This window comes from Perna viridis, chromosome 13, assembly GCF_037379345.1.
Source record: "Perna viridis isolate PV_CMFRI_1.1 ecotype Kerala chromosome 13, ASM3737934v1, whole genome shotgun sequence".
Taxonomy (NCBI): Eukaryota; Metazoa; Mollusca; class Bivalvia; order Mytilida; family Mytilidae; genus Perna; species Perna viridis.
The window spans coordinates 25,992,252-26,014,175 of NC_142457.1; the positions used below are offsets into that span (position 1 = coordinate 25,992,252).

General features: G+C 32.7%; 2 protein-coding genes across 19 annotated transcripts in view; one reads left to right on the forward strand and one right to left on the reverse strand.

Moving 5' to 3' along the window:
• LOC148600104 (uncharacterized) overlaps positions 1-21,924 on the forward strand; it is a 319,707-nt gene that overhangs the window by 278,311 nt on the left and 19,472 nt on the right. The window contains exons 1-3 of one of the 16 annotated variants that reach the window (XR_015917738.1): positions 11,011-11,735; positions 15,014-15,153; positions 21,770-21,909. The exons of 9 other annotated variants lie outside the window; for them this stretch is intronic. The gene's annotated coding sequence lies outside the window, so the exon portion shown is untranslated. 6 more of the 16 variants (XR_015917739.1, XR_015917732.1, XR_015917736.1 and 3 more) reach the window with 6 other exon arrangements.
• Positions 68-11,845, reverse strand: LOC148600114 (uncharacterized). 3 transcript variants are annotated; one of them, XM_088557467.1, is made up of 2 exons: positions 11,747-11,845; positions 68-7,259 (listed from the first exon to the last, which is right to left on the reverse strand). In XM_088557467.1, exon 2 carries the CDS (start codon positions 7,253-7,255, stop codon positions 5,588-5,590), a length of 1,668 nt encoding a protein of 555 aa, XP_088413593.1. In that variant the 5' UTR covers positions 7,256-7,259; positions 11,747-11,845; the 3' UTR covers positions 68-5,587. The 3 variants fall into 3 exon arrangements, with proteins under 3 accessions (XP_088413593.1, XP_088413594.1, XP_088413592.1); XM_088557468.1 differs by lacking the exon at positions 11,747-11,845 and adding an exon at positions 8,807-8,922; XM_088557466.1 differs by lacking the exon at positions 11,747-11,845 and adding an exon at positions 8,803-8,919.

The window sequence follows — 21,924 nt, forward strand, 5'->3', positions numbered from 1 at the left end:
TCATGGGAACATCTTAAGAAAATGGCCAGGACATTAAAACTAGCCCTTAAGGGCAAACAAAAAGAGATTTTCGTAAAATATGTTTTATTTTTTTTTTACACCAGCAGTCTGAATACTATTACATGACAATTTACACAAAAAATATCAAATTTGCTTGGATTAGAAGTAAAATTCTGGATACTTGAAAAAATTCAGGAACAATAACTCTTCTAATATGGAGGACTGCAATGGCTTGATAATGTTTCACAGTAATTTTGAATTGAAAGCATATTTAATTTACATATGATCAAACATGTATTATTAAGTTATTGCAATAGTAACTTTAGAACTATAACTTCTATAGCATTAAAAAAAAATTACAAAAAAATTAAATGGTAAATGTTGTTAGAATATTGTGATAAAGTGTACAAAAAAGAACAAAGAAAAAAAAACCGAAACAAAACAAACAAAACAACCAAAAAAAAAAACAATAAAAGTCCCCACTATGAAAAAAATCTTGATGATTCAAACTCTTGTTTGTTCACAGAAACAAAATATTACTACTGATGAATGATGGACAGCATTGACATGGAAGCAAAATGGATTATTTCCCTTAGAACTACCTGTACAATGTAATACAATAAACTTTAGAATTAATATTATTGGATAGCATCTCTGTTGATACTAAATAATTAAGTGTAAGTTTTAAATCAGGAAAAATGCATGTCCATAACCCACAAATATGACAGAATAATTTTACTCAAGGATACTTTCTTTATTTGAAAAGAATATACTTTGATCTCTACATCAATAGATTTGTTCAGAATAATTTTTTAAGAGAATGTAAGAAAAAATAAATTTTTGACAGAATTAGCTGCCCTTGAAATGTTCATTTTGTGTGCATGTCATTAAGATTATAACTCACCTTACCAAAATTATATGCTTTTAAAGTGCACTGTGGTGCGGTGTTAAAATACAAAAACAAGTAATATTGACATATAATTTTTTTTTTGCCTCATAACAATTTTTTTCCAATTCAGCCAATTACCAATAATGTTTTTAAATTTGGAAATCTCTACAACTGAATAAATAATTACAAATGAACACTACATGTACATGTATTTTATAAGTGTTATTAACTTCACTCTTCAACATGCTGAAGTGCAAGTTCAAACAAATAATCAAGACACAATGTATAATACATGAAAAACCTTTGATAGCTTATTTCTGCATAAATGGAAGTTCTCACTAGAAAAAATAATTCCATCTTAAAAAAAGAATCCGAATAGTTTGCCTTTCATGCGATAATCCATATTGGCAGTGCACATAATTAAAGACTCCTTGAATCAGCAAAGTCTCTTGAACTATACGCAATCTTTAAATAGTTCATGTTTACTGCGTCCTGAAGATGAATACATATTTCAGACTCTATTGGAATGTGTCACATTTTTGATGGACATTAAATATTAGGTTTGTCATTAATATCCATATGATCATGATAAAATATGTTGGATTCGCCCATTATCGGAAAATCCAAATTCACTAAGTGTTTAAAACCAACTTCCACCATGCCTTGGCCATCTACATGTAGATACACGAATATTGTTCCTAGTGTATCATAAGATAAATTCCAAATCATTCTACCATTCAATGTACATGAACATGTAATTCCATATGGCTAGGCCTCATTAGTTCTAAAATAAAAACTGGGTTTATTCATCTCAGGAAAAAGCCTTGTTAAGGAGTCACTTGAGATTTCCTATTAAATTGTCAGACTTTGGTGGAATTGAACTATAAATAATTGATGTAAACATATTTACAGTGGGTATCCAGGGGGTTCATGGGGTGATGGAAAATTTGTGTTACATGTATCGTCATTCAAAATATCCAATGAGCAAATAATGACCTGAGTGCCCTTGGGGGACCCCTCTTTTTTAAATTTTTCAATCCAACTCTGCAAGTACATTGCACATACACACGAAAACGAAACATATATATTTACAAAAAAAAAATAATAAAATAAAAAATAAACAAATATTGTAAATAAATAAATGTGCATTCTACTCATGCCATGTACATTTATATACTGATAAAAATTACATTTAAACGTAGATGATGTACTGTACACATGGTAAGTATTGAAGAAATCTCCATGTATTTACAATTAGTGAAAATAATTTTCAGTTTATTTACTTAAAGTCAAAAATATTTCAAATTTCAAGAAAAAAAAAATGAATATACATGTAACTTCAGAAGGATTTATATATGTACAGTACATGAAGAAATGTATTTAAATTAAAAAAAAAAATAAATTTGACTTGCATGTACATGTACAAGGATATCACAAGTTGTCAAAGTTGAAGGTGAAATGTCTTGTAAAACAATTCAAATCCTGGATAAAAATAAAAATAAAGTATAGTACATGTTTTTACATAACTACTTCTTGTACAGTTTCATTTTAATTTTTTGAAAGTATTGTTTTTATAAAGAATCATTAAAAGGATACATACATGTACTTGTATTCATAATATTTATAACTACAATAAGTTATAATAGTTTACAGTGCCTAAAATGTTCATTGTTTTAAAGAGTCTTTTCAAAGAATATACATGTACATGTATATATATGATATTCATGACAAATAACAAATAAATATTTCTTTAATCATTTGAGTATGACTAAATCAAAGATAGAAACATAAAAATGATAAATACAACTATATACATTCACAACAACAATGAAATGAACAGATTTTCACTGATGACACATCTAGATACATGTATTTGAAAAACTCCATGAAGACCAAGACTTATTAATAAAGAAATATGAAATAATTTCCAAAAAAAAAATCAATCATTTTACTATATAAACTAATTTTGTATTATTTCTTTTAAAGATTTTTAATTAAGTTAATTGCAAAATGTATTACATTTATGTAAATAAAAAAGTAAAAAGTTATTAAAGATAATTAAGTCAGTAAATTAAAACATGTTTCTGAAAAACATTTCTTAGAAAAAAAAAAGATAATTTCTGATATTGTTATAAAGATTTCTGATAAATTAAATCATTATAGATTAAACATATTTTATTTATCTTTAAACCTGAATTTGTTTAATAAATTAATATTGTCTTAGTCCATCAAGAGAAAAAAAACACCAAATCATTCTAAATGCACCATTCAAACTACATATACATGTTATAATCTTATTAGTCATAAAAAATATGAACTGGCATTGTTCCTCACATTAGATTTGAACTAATTATAAAATACAGGTATAGGTGTTAACATAATTACAGTGGCGGATCCAGAGGTTCAAGGTGTAAACCCCCCACACACGAAATAATTATTATTTTTTGTAATCTATGGACCTTAACAGTGTTCGAAATTCCCGGTCGTCCGATCGTCACCGGCGACCTGTGTTGACCTCGGACGACCTCAGTTTGTATTCTACTCGTCCGATGGACGACTGCCAATTTTAAATGTATTACAGAACACTTACTTCTTTTACTTTCACCTTTCACATTATTTACAACAACATTCCTTAAGTTTTATTCCGATCTATTTTTGTCTATCGATCGTATTGTAAACAAAGTAAAAATCTGGTTTCTCCGTCATCGGTTCCGACTTTACATTAGGATTTCCTATTTCCGGTTTTATTTTTGACCTTGATTGTTTTTCTAAAATGTGGAAATTTGTGACCGGTGCAAAAGCACCAGCCCCCAAAAAGGAGAAAAACTATGAACTTAATAGAAAACCAAGGACTTTCAGAAATGAATGGCTGGAAAACCGCCCTTGGCTACGTTTTTGCCAGGAAAGCTTTCATCAGAATCAGAATGTGACATGTCTGAAAATGAAGTTGAGAGAGAAATTGAACTTGAGATGGAATATGAATTTTAGTGTCTATTAGCAGATTAATATATTATTACAATAAAATATTTTAACATGTGTATGTTATCTGAACTGCTATCATTTGAAAAAGGTACACCATTTTTTTTTGGACCAGTGAACTTAAGTTTGGACCAGCTGAAATTTTGCCCAGATGGTCCAAATGACAACCATGAAAAAAAAATTAGTTTCTAACACTGCCTTAATGAGCAAATAATAACCTGGCACCCCTCCCCTCTTTCATAATTTCTCCATCCGCCCCTGTTAGTGCTAAATATATAAAGTCAAATACACATACATGTACATATATATTTACAATAACTGATTTAAAAATAAACATTTATAAATGTAGATGTACATGTACCTACATGTGAATCAATAAATTGCAGATACAGGTATTTCTTTTAATTACTGAAGTTGCAAGTACATGTGTAATCACTGTTGTGGGTAATTTAATGTCCTTAGTAGTACCTTTCAATAATATACATGTAATTGATATTTCAAGAAAAAAAAACAATAAAAGTTCTGAAATAAATCAACCATTTAAAAAAAAATATGTTCATTTTAGTTGAAGCAATGAAGACTAGAAAAATAATACTAGTATTAAAATTTTTAATTTTAATTATTTCCAGTTTTCAAACGAGAAAATTTCATTTATTTAGAAATATGACAATGCAAATATATACAACAAAAAGGCAAAAATTATTTTCAATGATGACACATCTACATGTAGATACATGTACATGAATTTGACAATCTTGATGAAGACCAACACTGATTGATAAAAAATATAAATTAAATTTATTTAAACTCCATATGAAATTTCTGTACTATTTGAAAGATTTTTTAATAAGTTAATATAATAATTATCATATTTTTGTAATCTTATGCCAGGATAAAAGTAGAAAGTTCTGTCAAATATTGTTAAGATTTTTGAAAATATAGTCCAAACATTAAATCATGTTTCTTTTCTTTTAATCAAATTAATTATCATATGAACAAATGTATGTTTATTTATGTCTGACAATTTAAAAAAAAAGTGGAAATGTCTGATATCATTAAAATTACTTTAGAAAAACAAACCTTATATACTCGAATTCACCTCAGCCTTTTTTAATTTTTTAAATTATCTTATATCATATTTCTGCTATTTACATTTAATGAAAGAAAAACCCGAAGTTCCAAATGAAAATGTTACAACTGGTACCTAATATATAATTTACCACATATAGTATTCAATTGGCAGGGAACCAGAAATGTGGCGGGAAATCATGGTATTTCAGCTCTTCAATTGTGAGATTTTAGGGAACATTTCAAAATATCCATAGAAACAAGATGGCGGATAAACAATACGCTCAATGCAAAATTCTCATAAAAAATAAATATGAAAATATTTCGATCTCGGAGGTAAGAACGAAAAATAATTGTATGAAAGTTGTAGTACAGAATGACATGAATAAAATGGCAATTTTTTAAAAAGAACTTATGAGTAATTTACAAGATAATTAAAAAAAAAACTGCAAACAGGCTGAGGTGAATTCGAGTATACATATAAAAAATAAAGTCCAAAAATTAAATCATGTTTCTTTTCTTTTGATCAAGTTAATTATCACATGTTTATTTATGTCTGACAATTAAGAAAAAGGTGGAAATGTTTTCTTACCTTGAAATTGAATTAATCTCAATAATTTGTTTATCTCAGTGTTGGTTCTCCATCAAAAGTCAATATACAGTAAATATCCTGACCACCTTATTGCAATCAACAACAGTGAGATGATGAGTCACTTTATCATAATGTACACACTGAGGGTAATACAACTCATCATCTCTACTGACTACAACTTCATGTTTATCTCCATCCCTTGAAATTAGTAATAAATTATGTTTGTTATAATTACACACAAAAATATTCTGGTGTTCATCCATTGATATTCCAACAGGAAATGACATTGTATTGTGATCCTTGAATGTGAAGATAACTCTGAGGTCAGAATCTAAGACAGTAACTGTCTTGTTGTGAGGACAGGTATAACATATTCTGTTGCCATCTGTGTCTATATATGAATAACCATCAACAGTCTGGTCATCATGGAGTTTGTCTATTTTTTCTGTATCTATATTAATTTTTCGGATTCCTACCTGACGTACACAGAAGTATAAATGTCCATCACTATGTGTAATTCCACTGACATCACTCTTTATCTGAAGTGTTTTAATGATTTTACTCCTGTCTACATCTATGATGGAGATTGTTTTATGGTCAGGATTAGAAACAGCAACATGGTTCTCATTGATGACTGTTACATCCCATGGTCTTCCTCCATTAAATCTGACTGATGATTTGTGTTGACCATCACTGTGTAGTATGTTTACTACACCATTGTACCCATCAGTCAACACCAGGAGTCCATTAGGCAGCGTACAACAACCACGACACTCACCTTGATCTACTGTAAACTGTTGTTTAAGTGTCAGTTGTCTGGGGAATCTTGTCTTCACCTCTGCCTGACCTATGTTTGGTTTGTTTATGTCTATGGATGTTGTTTTTTTTTCTCTTGATACTTTAATGTCACACAGAGTTTTTATTCCAAAAATTGTGTCGTCTGCTGTGATGTTTTCATTCATTTCTATGTCTGTATTATCCATGGCTCCTTTTTCAGATATTTTTTGTAAGATTTCTTCTGATTCTTGAACTTTTCTCTCCATTTGTTTTGTTGCAATAAATGCTTGGAAATTTGATGCATGTTTCTTAATGAGTTCCTCTTGTCCCAATAATTCACCAAGTTTTCTTTTATTTGATTCCAGGATTTTTGTGGTGGCTTTGATTTCATTTACATTTTCATTTACAACTGACTCTAACGCTGATAGTGTTTTGTTTTCTAGTTTCTTAATTTGATCAATAAGTCTTTGTGTTCTTTTTTTTACATTTGTTGATAATTCTTCCTTCTTAGCTTTCAGTATTTTCACATTTTCTTCTTTTTCAGTGATCGCTGTCAAAAACGTTTGATGAGTAATTTTTAATGATATCCAAACATTTTCGAACATGGCTGAAGATTTTACTTTTTTGATCACATCGTCTATAGGTAGAGTGTCTTCACATTTTTTATGAGATTGCAATAAACACATATAACAGACAACACAATCGTGAGACCTACAGTAATATTGATATTTTTGTTTGTGTTCTTCACAGTCGAGTTGAATTTTGTGGATAAAAGATGGTAATTTTAGGTAATCTTCATAAGGTATGGTGCTGTGGTCCCTTGTTGCTTTGCCTACTCTGTGTTGCTCACTACATGTTGAACAAAGGGATTCCTCACATTGTGGACACCATACTTCAGGAGTGCTGGTCCTTTCTAGTAACAGACAGATGCTGCAGCTTTCAGATGCCATTTTTCTGTAATATAAATAGAGAACTATAGGATTTAAATTCCTACTTCTTAAAATCAGTTAAATATAGCTTAATATAATCCATTTTTGGATTTGGCATTGGTTATATTTTTTATGTTTTGACTGTGATGGTCAAAACAAAAAAAAATATATCTCCAGCACCGAATCCAAAAACGGATGAAGCTCTAGATATTACCTTGGTTATATTTTTTTTATCGACTTTTGAATGAGTTCAGACCTTTCATACAGTTTGTTAACCCTCACGGAGCGTAGTGTAAAGGGAGGAGTTAGATCATCATATATTGTTTAACCCCATACTGGTGGTCAAAATACAAAATACTAAAGCTCTAGATATTACCTTGGTTAAGTACATGTATATCAAGCCCCTGTTTTTCTTTACAAAAACTAATCCAAAGTTGTGATTACATGGGACTTGGGTTAAAATCAGCTACGTACAGACAATTCTCTTAAAATCAATTATATATTGCTTAGTATTTTTGGGATTTGGCATTGGTTATATTTTTTTGTTTTGACGGTGGTGGTCAAAGCAAAAAATTTTCTCCAGCGTCGAATCCAAAAACAGATAAAGCTTGTTACAAAATGTATTTTTATTGACTTTTGAATGAGTTTAGACCTTTCATACAGGTTAAAATCAGTTACATATAGCTGTGCTGTGAAACGTAGCTTTAACTATTATTTTGTGATTTGGCACTGGGGATATTTTTTTCTTTTGACGGCGGTGGATTCAGCTTATTACCAATTTTTTTTATCGACTTTAGAATGAGTTTATATAAACCTTTCATCTTTCAACTACCCTGGACTTTTTATGAGCAACTCGGCGGGTGTTTCTAGAAAAGCAGAGGACACTTAACCTACTTTGTATGTATTATTTTATTTACATGTACTTCATGTTCTTTTATTTTTTTTTGTATGTGTTTTCCATGTATTGTCTTTATCACTGTATTACTTTCTTTTGATTTCTGCTAGGACCTTGGTTCCCTTAATTACTATTCATACAGTGGGTTAACTCTCATGGAGCGGAGTGGTCAAAACACTAAGCCTCTTGACTTGACTTTGCAGATACGTACATCAGTCGTTTGAATTATATTTGTAGCGACAAATAGCAATATTTGACTCTTTTCTTGCTATTTGGCACTAATATTCAAATGACTGTGCGTACATGTATATTAAGCCCTTGTTTTCCGTTAAAAAATCCAAAGTTGTGATTAGACAGGTAAAACCTACTCCAGCAATGCCAGAGGCTACCTGGCAAACTATTTTCTGGCTTGGCGCCATCCGAAGAGTTGGGGTATGAGGGAACGGAATTCAACCTTCTTACGTTGTAGGAGTAAGGTTAAACCACTCAGAAATCTCAAATTTAAGTACTGGCATGTCTAATCCCATTCGGGATCGGTGGTGGTCAAAACAAAAATATATCTCCTGCACCGAATCCCAAAAGGTTACTGTCATGTTTTAATTTGGTACAACCGTATATATCAAATTTGAAAATCAACACAGTTATTGAGGGACAATATATTTGTATGACTTACAGACCAGAAACACAGTCAGGGATATAAATTGGCGGTGATTCTGCGCCTTTCAGACAGACGCGGAGTTTCTGTTTCAATGATGACGTCAGTCTGCGAGTCTCACTAATTGACGACAAGAAGTGACAAAAAGCGACAAAAAACAACAAGTGGAATAGCGCAAAGGAAATTTTGTTTTAATTTAAACAAAGACATACAATTGTTTATTTATGTGTTTGATTTAAAGCAAAACAAAAAACAAAAAACAAAACAAAACAAAACAAAAAAAAAAGAAAAATATTGTTTTTAAAAACCAGGAAAAGAATATTTTTCAAGTAAACATGTGAAGATAAAAGGTTGTTTGAAATATTTCCAAAATGATAGTAGCCTCATGAAGATTTTTTTCATTAAAGAAAAATAATAATAATAAAAGAAAGAGATAAACCAATAAAATTACCGGAAAACTTACTTCAAAATATGTTATAAAGATTCAATTCTCTCATTTTTTAGAATAAGGCATATTGCTGAACTTGGTATTATTTTTGCAGTTTTCATATCTCTCTAGATAATACCCATTTTATCATATATTTTGAACTAATTTCTTCTATAACAATGCATGTTGCCATATTTTTTTCTTTCATTAAGGAAAATATATAAACAGCTGCGCTTTAAAGTGCATGATACGCCCGTTGCCCTTTTAACTAGTCCTTATGTTTCGATGAATTTATATGATCAACTAGAAATACTGTGAATACCCTCCCCCCAGAAAAGTAAATAAAAAAAAAAAATGCTAAAAAAAAATGCACTATAAAGGCTACCTCAATATCAACTAAGTTTGTTGTCTTGAAAATTAGTAATAAATTATGTTTGTCATGATCACACAAAAATATTCTGCTGTTGATCCATTGATATTCCAAAAGGCCGTGACAACTGACTTCGAAATATGTCATCAAAATTCATTGAATATAAAAAAAGATATAATGAAGATAACAGTGAGAGGGAATTATTTATGTAAATTTAAATGCTAACATATAAACAAGAAAATATTTTAAAAAAAACAAGGTTGTCAGAAATTTAACACAATGTCGAGTTACCGGTAATACTAATTACAACTATGCGCCTTGTATCAGTGGCTTGCGAAAAAATATATATGTATATATACTGTGATGCAGTAAAATTCTATATGATTCTGCAATAAATCAAAAATAAATAAAATTGCATTTTAGCTTAAGTAAATTGATAATGTCTTGATGTATTTGTAAATTTAACCGAAAGAAAGAAATATTTGTAATATTGAATAATACATAATCTGTGACAGGAGAATAAATAGGTCTGAATTCATTGGTACTTGCTTAATTGTTTTACTAATAATTTATAAGTAAGTAATTTATAGTATTACGCTTATATTATTAAAAAAATATATTTTGATCATTACATGTGTACGTTTAGGACAATAAAGAGTAAAAACTTGATATCTTCATTTACCAGGCCAGCCTCGAAAGCATACAGTGTCCGATGGGCCACAGACACAAAACAAAAATAAACGTATGCCAGAGTCACAGCAAGAAAATACCACCACCGCTCCACCAGACTCTACTCTAACTAGTTTTCCCCAAACACCAAAATGTCACTCGAAAAGAAAACTATAGTGACTGTCCATAAAAACGTGTCGGAGGGGGAGGCAGTCGACATCTCGAGGAGCCATGCCATGCCCTCGACCTCTCAGCTCCGACCACACAATTTACGACATACCAATACACCCAATTTTTTAGAGTAAGGCATATTGCTAATCTTGGATTATTTTTTCAAGTTTTCATATCTCTCTAGATAATAACCTATTCTATAATATATTTTGAACTAAGTTCTTCTATAACAATGCATGTTGCTATATTTTTCTTTAAAGAAAAAAATCACCCTTTCTTTTAATCATTCTACTTAATATTGTTTCCAAATAATTTCCTTTTTGTTATTTCACATAAAACATGTTTCCATACTTTAATCAATTTGAAAACACATCAAATCAAATCTAATATATATAGATATAGTTTCTTTATGAATTGTAGTATCTAATTTGTTTAAACGGTTCATTGGTCAAATTGAAAAGATGTTTTTTTTTAATTTTAAATTTGTATCAGTTGACTTTCGTTTTTTTTTTCTACATTTTCCTAAAAATAATTAACTCATTTTTTCAATAATTATCTCATTTTTTTGTCGCTTTAATTTCTCGAATTCTTGACCTTTCTTGTCCCCACTTGACACCTCTTGTCACTAATTAACTATACATTTCTATAGGAAACATTTTGTTATAGTTTGCCAAACAATGCGACATTGAGTCACGGTAAGATAGCTACTTGTTGCAGTTTGTGTAAAAGCTTCCTGGTTCAATCATAATACAGAGTATCAGAAGTACCTGTAAAGTCCGAAACGAACTCAATATAACATCAAACGAAACGAAGAACGAAATCGAAAGAAATGAAATATAACAGAACCAATCAAACCAGATCCATTATTTCAATATAGAAATTGAAACATGCCCCAATAATCATTATAATTAATAGGATTTTAGGCTATGCCAATGATGGACGGAGCACGTGCAATCGTCTACTTCCGTCAGAATATTTTAGCCATTCATAGTTCTGGTCTTGCATTCTACATACATTTATGTAGGTCGCTGACGCTCCGTTCAAACAATTAATTGTGTTTTGGGTAGGAAGGAAAAACTATCTGAAAATAATATACGTTGTGAAGTGGCTCAGTTAAACGTACATAAGAATAATGAATAAGTTAACAATAGCCACATTTAAAGGGAAAAAGGGAACTACATACGACTACATTCAAGTTACCTATTCATTTTTAAATGCATAATAAACCATTTGATGTTTAACTAGAAATGAAAACCCAGCGAGATTGTAAATAGTCTTCAATCATAGAAAAGGAATAATAAAAGGAATGGAAAGGTAAATCTTACTCTTTACTGGTCAGTATTCCCAATTAACACAAAGTTAACTTATTTGAACGTTAGCGAGGAAAACGCCGTTGGTTTAGTATGGAATGTTATCTTTTTACTTCCTGGTATAACCACATATTACACACGATTAGTTATGGAAGCTCATAGGGTACACCCGATTCCTAGTTTTTTTTCAAAATAAGTCAGAATAATTGGTTAAAACTCGTCTTGTCGACATTTCAAAGGTCAGAATGTTGTTTTATAAACAAACATGTCGACTTTTATCATCAATTATTTCTCGTTTTTTTTCCTAGTTCAAATAATCGAAGTGTGTGCATTATGCATGTATCATGGCGGCTTGTTTTTTGTCAACTTTGTAAACCACGTCCACGTTTTATTTCAATACACAATTACGCATGCGCAATCACGAATGTCGAACGCCTGTCAGATCGTTATTTACATCGGCTAGTTCTACTTCGCATCAACAAATAATTTGCTGAAAGATAATTTATTTGAACAAAATACAACTTACTAAGCTAATATAATATTATTTCCACAGAAAACACAATAGTAATGCTACAGGCGTATGGTTTTCTCCCACAGGCGTATGCAGTCGTATTTAAGTAGGACCGGATATATCTGCCAATCAAAATCGAGCTACGTAAATGACTTCGTGGACATTAAAATGATTTTTTTAAATAATACTTCACTTGAGAAATAATTTCTTAAATTGTTTTTTTAATTAAATCATTCAAACAAATACTCTCTTCAAACTATTTTAATTCAGTTTCATTTTAAATTTACGATTTTCGTCGTATCTCGAAAATGCCCGTATGTGAATACGATCAACGGCGGAATGCTTGAAAACGAAGTGCAACGAGAAAACAATGACATCTTGGTAGGTATCTGTCGAAGAAGAAGCGAAGTTATATACCAAGAAGAGAAACATACAACGACAATATTACCATGATGCTTGAATCGGAGTTCTGACGGAGGTGTCAACAAATGGTTCCGGATCGTTTCGCCCTTTTTCCCCTTCGCCCTTAGGTTCTTTCGCCCTTTATGTGAGTTGTTTCGCCCTTTATGGTGGGTCGTTTCGCCCTTTCCTTATTAATAAGGAATTTCTCCTTATAAATATTATTTACTACTATTTTAGCCTTCGTTCTCGATGTGAGTCGTTTCGCCCTCTCGAATTCGTTTATGTATCATTACAACAAATAAATAGTTGATGATACATTAAAAATAGTTCGTTTATGTGATGAGTCATTTTATCCCTCCGTTTTTATGTATTTATTTCTTCTGTTAAAAAAGGTCGGAGATTTTCGCCCCTAGGCAATTATTGAATTCTCTCGATCCTCCGTAGACATTTATTTATTTATTTATGTAATTGCATTCACAGCTTCAGTGCTTGATTGCGGTAATCGTTTGATCTTAAGATATATAATGACATAATTGGTTATCAATATCTTCCAATTTTCTCATTTCTCAATAAATATCTCTTGTGACATTGCCTCAGAATCAGCAACTGATGGGCTTTATCTGAAAGAAAAAGGAATACCAGTACAAGTATCTATCAATTTAACAATTAGATCAACCCCTAATATACAAACATTCAAGTTTTTATTCACAGAATAAACATGTATTCTTACCTGTCACAACACAAGCCAATTAACAGGAAAACAAATCTAAGGAGGGCGAAATGACCCATCAATTACTCGGTATATATAAACACATGTATATCCAATGAGGGCGAAACGATCCTACAATAAGGGCGAAACGACCCTGCAGTAAGGGCGAAACAACCCGGACGAACGGGAAAAAGGGCGAAACTACCCGACGCCGTGTTCAGGTAGTTAAAATTGAAAATTGATGGTGAAAATTTCTAATTTTTTTATGGAAGTTTAAGGTAAGATGGTTTATTCAGCTCCCAAAATTTCATTTGATATGAAGCGGTAGGTTTTTTTTTAATTTGAAAAATGCTATAATAAACTCGGTGTGAAAATTAATTGTGTCCTCGTACTTAATAGAGGAGTGTCTTTACATATAAAGTCAGCTGTTATTGTTCCAGTACTGATTATTTTAATTTTTTAAATTTCTGTGTAGACAATGCCTTTGTGTACTGAAATATGTAAGAAGAAGTTTATTTTTTCTGAAATTCTGTGAAATTCTGGCTGTTTTGGGGGAAATTGGATTAGATTTCTATTTTTTTTTTCAATTTTTTTTGTCAATGGGGGCTTCAAATTGAAGTTTAGGGGTAAATTCCTACAAACCCTTGCTGAAAAAGTTCATTTTAGCAAAATGGAGGCATTTTACCAAAAGTACAGAACAAAGCTACAAGATAAATCAGCCCTTGGAGAGAACAGGGAATGTATTATATGGACAGGAACTTCAACACCCAATGGCAGATATGGGATTATAAATTGTAGATTTCCTGGTGCCATTGACATTGAGTGGAAATCAGTTTATGTGCACAGGCTAGCATACATGAAAGAGCATCAATCTGCTTATTTACCTGCAGTTGATTTTTCTCGCATGTGCCACAACACTAGCTCCATTAATGTTGTCCATTTGGTGTTAAAAGCCTCACGGCTTTAACAACAGTAGGCAGACATGCGTGTCAAAAGGGGAATGAGTTGGTCACATTGCCCCATTGTCACAATGTTTAGTAGCCCTCAGGATGACAGACAATGATTTAGGTATTTTTGACAAAATTAAGAGAGGGGGAGGCCAGGCTAGGGGAAGGCAGTCTTTATTTATTTTATTTTTTATTTATTTCTTTTGTTTGCTTCAACTAAGAATCTTTTTGAAAGATTTAGGTGGTCCTTAAAAGGACCTTTATATTTGATTTTCTTCTTTCATCACTGGGGCATCTTCTTTTTGCAGTAATTGCTATGCTGGTTGGCTGTTTTTGTAATCAGGTTGTACTCTTTGTAGGCCTTGTGATCTTCCATGTTTTCAGCTATCTGTTGAAGTAGTGTTTTTCATATTGCTGGTGGTAAACAAAGTCTTTGTCCATCTTTTCGAAGAAAGTGTTACAGTCATTTGAAATCTCTTTTTTAAGGCTGATGTACCAGGCCTGTTGTTGTTGCGATGAACTGCAGAATGTAACCTCCCCTCCATATTTTTGCTATGGGTTACATTTTTAGGTAGGTTTACACTCAGTACACGGTGGAAACCTTCATTCTTGTTGGTCATGTGATACATTTTCATACTATTGATTGCTTCTTCACTTAGCATAATCTTTACCAGTTCAGTGACTAATTTTTTGTCTGTTTTGTCCATTTTTAGCACAATGATGTTATAGCAGCTGAGGTAGTAGGATCGCAACCACCAGTTGCTTGTTTCTGTTCCACCACACACCACAGAATCCCTGAAGCAGGATGAGCAGTCCCCATCATAGCACTTTAGTGTAGCAGTTACAATTGCAGGTAAAATTTTACCAATTTTTTCTATGTTTCTTCCATGATCATTCATAAGTTGGTTTAAAATCATGGAACATTGACATCTCAAATCAAGGCTTAATTTCTGTTTCAATTCTTTATTTTCCATCTTTGTTTTACCGTCGAACATGGTCTCACTAAACTCGGCACATAATCCTATACGAAACTGTTGTTGGCTCAGGTGCTCCAGGTCAGCAAGTCTCTGCACTTCCCACAAAGGTACCAAGGCTTGGATAGCATCTTCAACTCCTTGCGCCAACCTGGAATCTCCATCAGTAGTAGCATACCGAATTAAAATACCCTGTAGTGCTAATTGGCTTCCTACATCCTTTCCCATCTCATATTCTGACACAGGTGCCAATCTTTTGTGAGATGCAGTACATCCTTCATGACCTCCTGGACACACTACTTCAAAAACAAGTCCTCGTAACCATGCTCCCTTCCAACATAATAGGTTTTGGGACACTGCAACAATTATGTATTTTCTGTCTGTGTTTTCCTCTATTCCCTACATCTGTGACTGAGAAGCGTTAAGCCCTGGTTTTTTTCAGCTTGAGGGACTTGAACCAGGATATCGACCATCTAGTGTAAAATCTACAAGATTTTCAGGCTTTCCCTTACTTATGTTATCAGCCTTTACTAGTTCTGTTTTCTTTTTCATGTCATCTATATTCAGGTCTATCATCTCCTTTGCTACTCTGTCTGAATTTCTCTGCATGCTACTTCTGCTAGGTGGTGGAACATTCAAACGGGCCAAAATATCTTGTTGTCTTCCTGTTTCCTATTGGACTGTCTAAGCCCACTGATGCCAATCCAACATTTGAATTTGAAGGATAATCATTTTGTCCCCAATTTGTGAATTGTTTCTGGTTTTTGTATCATAATTTTTATTTTATTATTACAATTTTTTATATCAAAGAGTAATGAAGGGAACCAAGGTTATAGCTGTAATCAAAAGAATGTAATCCAGGGACAAAGACTAGACACGGAAAACAGAACTACACAACAAAGAACATAAAGTAACTAAAATCATACATACAAAGTAACAAAAGAAGTACTTTAAAAATTGCTTTTATTTGTTGTAAATGTGTTTTTTTCCATATTTTTACCATATTAAGAATTAGATAATTCATACTTATTTTCTAATAAGTGTTTCTGTTAATGCAGCTTTTATTACTGATAGCATAATTATCTAAGAATAATTACCACTTTAGTTTTTGAGAAAATATTTGTTTACAAAAAAGTTAAGAGAAGTTTTTAAATAAGATTTTTGCTTTTTTTCTAGTATAAGAAGGTGGTTAAGCAAGGCTCACAGTGGGTGTGTTGGAATCCAATTTGCCGGATCAAAAGTTGTTGGATTTAACCGAAACTTGTCAAAATGATGGCATATATATCAAAATTGTCAAAAAACTTCTTTATTTTGAATTCCAGAACTTGACCGCAACTAATAGGTATGAGATCACAATTATCTGCCCATTCTTATCTTACATTCTTTTGATTATCGCTATAACCTTGGTTCCCTTGATTACTCTTTCACACCACTGGGTCGATACCTCTGCTGGTGGATTTTGTCCCCGAGGGTATCATCAACCCAGTAATACAATTTTTAAAATTAATGGTTTTAACAAGAAAAATGAAAGAAAAACTGGCTCGGATGTCGCCCAGTATAAAAAGGTCCGAACCTGACAGCAGATCAGACACTCGGTTGTCTTGTAAGTATGTGGTGTCTGGTATGGAAAGTGCCCCGACCAATTCAACTAAAAGTACCCAATCACACGTTCAGTCTGCAGACCATCTATTCCAGTACAAAAATTCTGACTATTTTAAAATTATTAAACCATGTTTTATCACTTTAAACGATATATTTGACTACAAAGATGACGAACCACATTGTACCTTATCAAAATGTGGTATAAAAAATTGCAAAACATGCAACATTCTTATAATCGACCCTTACTTACTTCTCCAGTTCTCTTACAAACAAAACCTTCCATACAAGAAGTCACGATGACTTAAGTTGCAAATCAACAAACTTAATATATGGATTAGAATGCAACTTATGTGGTTTAATATATGTCGGAGAAATGCAAGAACGATTAAATAAAAGAATGTTCATCGTTCGGGAATTAACACCACCAAATTCCCGACAATTTATAAACACTTTAATCAACAAGATCATTCAATCCTCTCCATGAAAGTTCGTATTTTAGAAAAAATTTACCATCCTACGAACAGTCCCGTTCTAAGTAAAAACTATCGTAGGGAAAGAGAGGAGTACTGGATACGCAGACTAGGTACTGCAATACCTTACGGATGCAATGACAACATCAAAAGTATAGGAAATATTTCAAGCCAATATAACAATAACATAAATGTGATGAATTTATTTGACAAAAATCCAAGACAGGAAAGGAGTCATGGCTATCGCCACTATACGTCACCTAAGTTACATGTTGTCTCCATAGATGGTCTCCTTCCTTTCATACAAAAACCTCTTGGACTTCATCACATTAGAACCAAACTGTATTCTATACCTCTCACTCTACTACACTCCCATTACAAAACAAGTCTTGACACTCCTGTTTCTGACCCCACTTCATCATTATACAGACTTGTTGCCATCATTTTGGATATTGGTTTCCACAGACTCTTTAAACCAGTTTGTGTGAAAAGTCAAGATGAAGAAAAACGGATCATTTCTTCCACTACCGTTTGTCAACAAAGGTATAGATGCAATTAATTTGGCTGACATCCTCCATCACAAAAACGTTACCAACAGAATTCCCCCATATTTCAAAGACAAATCCATACTAATTATTTCATATTCCTATACTTCACCCATAGCATCCAAAATTTTCAATTATAAAAGGCTATTGCAGAACCTCGAGATTGAGGACTTCAAGGCTAAACCACCTGACTGTTCTTGCAAAACCTCTCCATTCAAATATGGTCCTTCCGGTCACGTCGTTACGGGAGATTTAACCATTATCGAAAACGAATCTGCGTAATATCCTTTCTAAAGGTCCCAAGTACCGTGAACCATGCTCTATAAATTGGAATTATAACTTTAATGTTCTTATGGACGTCGTTGAGGACTATGCAAGAAAATGGATAAAACGAGAACAAGAAGACATTGATTCTCTGTCAGAGTGGTTGAAGGCCGTGAGGTCTTTAATTTTGAAACGAATGAAAATTTTAAGTAGATCAATTAGTGCCAAGGCTACATCAGTTTTCAAAGACCCTGATGTAGCAAAAACATTGTCTACTATACATGACAAATATGTTGTCGTACCAGCAGACAAAGCCCAAAACAACATTGTTTTTGTCTGCAAAACATTTTATATCCATTGTTTATTATCAGAGGTAGACATAGAAAATAATAGCAGTGATAAGACCTACGTTGCTACCACTCTTTCCAAAGAAGAGATTGTGGAAAACCATAAATCTGTGATATCCTCTTTTGTTCTCTCTACCAAGGACGATGATTGTGGTTTACCGTCTATGTACTGGATTCCTAAACTTCACAAGAATCCATACAAACAACGTCTCATAGCTGGATCTGCAAAATGTACCACCAAACCTCTTTCAAAACTTTTAACTTCTATACTCACAACTGTCAAAGAGGGTCTACAGTCCTACCACAACACTTGTTACTCCCGTAGTGGTATTAATTCAATGTGAATCCTGAAAAATTCAAAAGATCTTTTGGAGACAATCAGTTCAAGACTATTATCTGAATATAATAGCATTAAAACCTATGATTTTTCGACACTGTATACTTCTATTCCCCATACTCAGTTAAAATCCCGACTTAAAAACATTATACATCGTTGTTTTTCCAAAAAAGATGGTACACCTAGATACAAATATATAGTTCTTGGTAGAGATTCCTCATACTTTGTAAGAAATAATTCCATATCATCTTCCAAATATACAGAGGAAGATGTTTACAAAATGCTGGAATTTTTAATCGACTACATATTTGTCCAGTGTGGTGGACGTGTTTTTCAACAAACAGTCGGCATTCCAATGGGAACAAATTGTGCTCCTTTACTAGCTGACCTATTCCTTCACTCTTATGAGGCTGACTTCATAGCTGATCTGATCAGAAAGAAAGAATATTGTTTGGCTAGATCCTTCAATCTCAGTTTCCGCTACATAGATGACGTGTTATCTTTAAACAATCCTAATTTCGGGGATTTGATACATGGCATATACCCAAAAGAACTTGAGATAAAAGATACTACAGACACTATGAAGTCAGCCTCGTATCTTGACCTACACTTAGAAATCGATGGTAAAGGAAAACTATTGACCAAACTTTACGACAAACGTGATGACTTTTCATTCAGAATTGTCAACTTTCCTTTCATCTGTGGCAACATCCCTTCGACTCCTGCGTATGGAGTGTTCATATCACAACTCATACGTTATGCTAGAGCTTGCCAGGACTATGCAGACTTTTTGTATCGCGCTAGAACTCTAACAAATAGGCTTCTGGAACAGGGTTATGTTGCTACATCACTACAGATGTTTTATGGTCGTCATCATGAACTTGTGGATCGTTATGGTGTATCCATCAGCACCATGAAAACTGATTTATTCAATGGGTCATAGTTTTCCTTTCCTCGTTTGTCTACCCCGGACTTGACTTTTTATGAGCAACTCGGCAGGTGTTTCTAGAAGAGCAGAGGACGCTTACCCTACCGGTGCACCTGGTCCATGCTCCCAGTTTGTAGTGGAGTCTGAGTTGCTCATTTAATTTTGTTACTTTGTATGTATGATTTTAGTTACTTTATGTTCTTTGTTGTGTATGTCTGTTTTCCATGTCTGGTCTTTGTCCCTGGATTACATTCTTTTGATTACCGCTATAACTTTGGTTCCCTTGATGATTCTTTTTTAAAAATTATTTAGACAACCTTACCTTTAGAATTTATTATTCTTTTTTGGTTCAATTGAAAGAAGAATAATGGAAATAATTTAATAGATGTCTTGAATTAATAAAAAATACATATAGGGTGTAATTTGGTGAGGTCAGAAAAGGTCAACTTTTTGGCCTTTGGAAGCCATTTTGGGTCAAATTTGAGGGGGTCTCTTTGTTGAGGTATTTAAAATTAAAAAAATGATGGTGAAAATTTCTAATTTTTTTATGGAAGTTTAAGGTAAGATGGTTTATTCAGCTCCCAAAATTTCATTTGATTTGAAGCAGTAGATTTTTTTTTAATTTGAAAAATGCTATAATAAACTCGGTGTAAAAATTAATTGTGTCCTCGTACCTAATAGAGGAGCGTGTTTACATATAAAATCAGCTGTTATTGTTCCAGTACTGATTATTTTTGTATTTTTTTAACATTTCTGTGTAGATAATGCCTTTGTGTACTGAAATATGTAAGAAGAAGTTTATTTTTCTGAAATTCTGTGAAATTCTGGCTGTTTTGGGGAAAATTGGATTAGATTTCTAATTTTTTTCAAATTTGTTTGTCAATGGGGGTTTCAAATTGAAGTTTAGGGGTAAATTTCTACGCACCCATGCTGAAAAAGTTCATTTTAGCAAAATGGAGGCATTTTACCAAAAGTACAGAACAAAGCTACAAGACAAATCAGCCCTTGGAGAGAACAAGGAATGTATTATATGGACAGGAACTTCAACACCCAATGGCAAATATGGGATCATAAATTGTAGATTTCCTGGTGCCATTGGGTGGAAACCAATTTAAGTGCACAGGCTAGCATACATGAAAGAGCATCAATCTGCTTATTTACCTGCAGTTGATGTTTCTCACTTGTGCCACAACACTAGCTGCATTAATGTTGTCCATTTGGTGTTAAAAGCCTCACGGCTTTAACAACAGTAGGCAGACATGCGTGTCAAAAGGGGAATGTGTTGGTCACATTGCCCCATTGTCACAATGTTAGTAGCCCTCAGGATGACAGACAATAATTTAGGTATTTTTGACAACATTAAGAGAGGGGGAGGCCAGGCTAGGGGAAGGCAGTCTTTATTTATTTTATTTTATTTTTTTTTTTCTTCAACTAAGAATCTTTTTGAAAGATTTAGGTGGTCCTTAAAAGGACCTTTATGTTTGATTTTCTTCTTTCATCACTGGGACATATTTTTGCAGTAATTGCCATGCTGTAGCAATCCTGGTACAGCATCTAGTTGACTCTTTTATAATCAGGTCTCTTTTTGTTGTGCTCTTTGTAGGCCTTGTGATCTTCCATGTTTTGAGCTACATGTATTTGTTGAAGTCGTCGTTTTTTTACCTCAGGACGTTTTTCATATTGCTGGTGGTAAACAAAATCTTTGTCCATCTTTTCGAAGAAAGTGTTACAGTCATTTGAAATCTGTATTCCAAAATTCTTGCTCTTTTTTTATGACTGATGTACCAGGCCTGTTGTTGTTGCGATGAACTGCAGAATGTAACCTCCCCTTCATATTTTTGCTATGGGTTACATTTTTAGGTAGGCTTACACTCAGTGCACGATGGAAACCTTCATTCTTGTTGGTCGTGTGATATATTTTCATACTATTGATTGCTTCTTCACTTAGTATCATCTTTACCAGTTCAGTGACTAATTTTTTGTCTGTTTTGTCCATTTTTAGCACAATGATGTTATAGCAGCTGAGGTAGTAGGATCACAACCACCAGTTGCTTGTTTCTGTTCCACCACACACCACAGAATCCCTGAAGCAGGATGAGCAGTCCCCGTCATAGCACTTTAGTGTAGCAGTTACAATTGCAGGTAAAATTTCTCCAA

Coding starts and splice junctions, on each gene's coding strand:
- LOC148600114 (XM_088557467.1), bottom strand. CDS start 7,255: ATGGCATCTGAAAGCTGCAGCATCTGTCTGTTACTAGAAAGGACCAGC.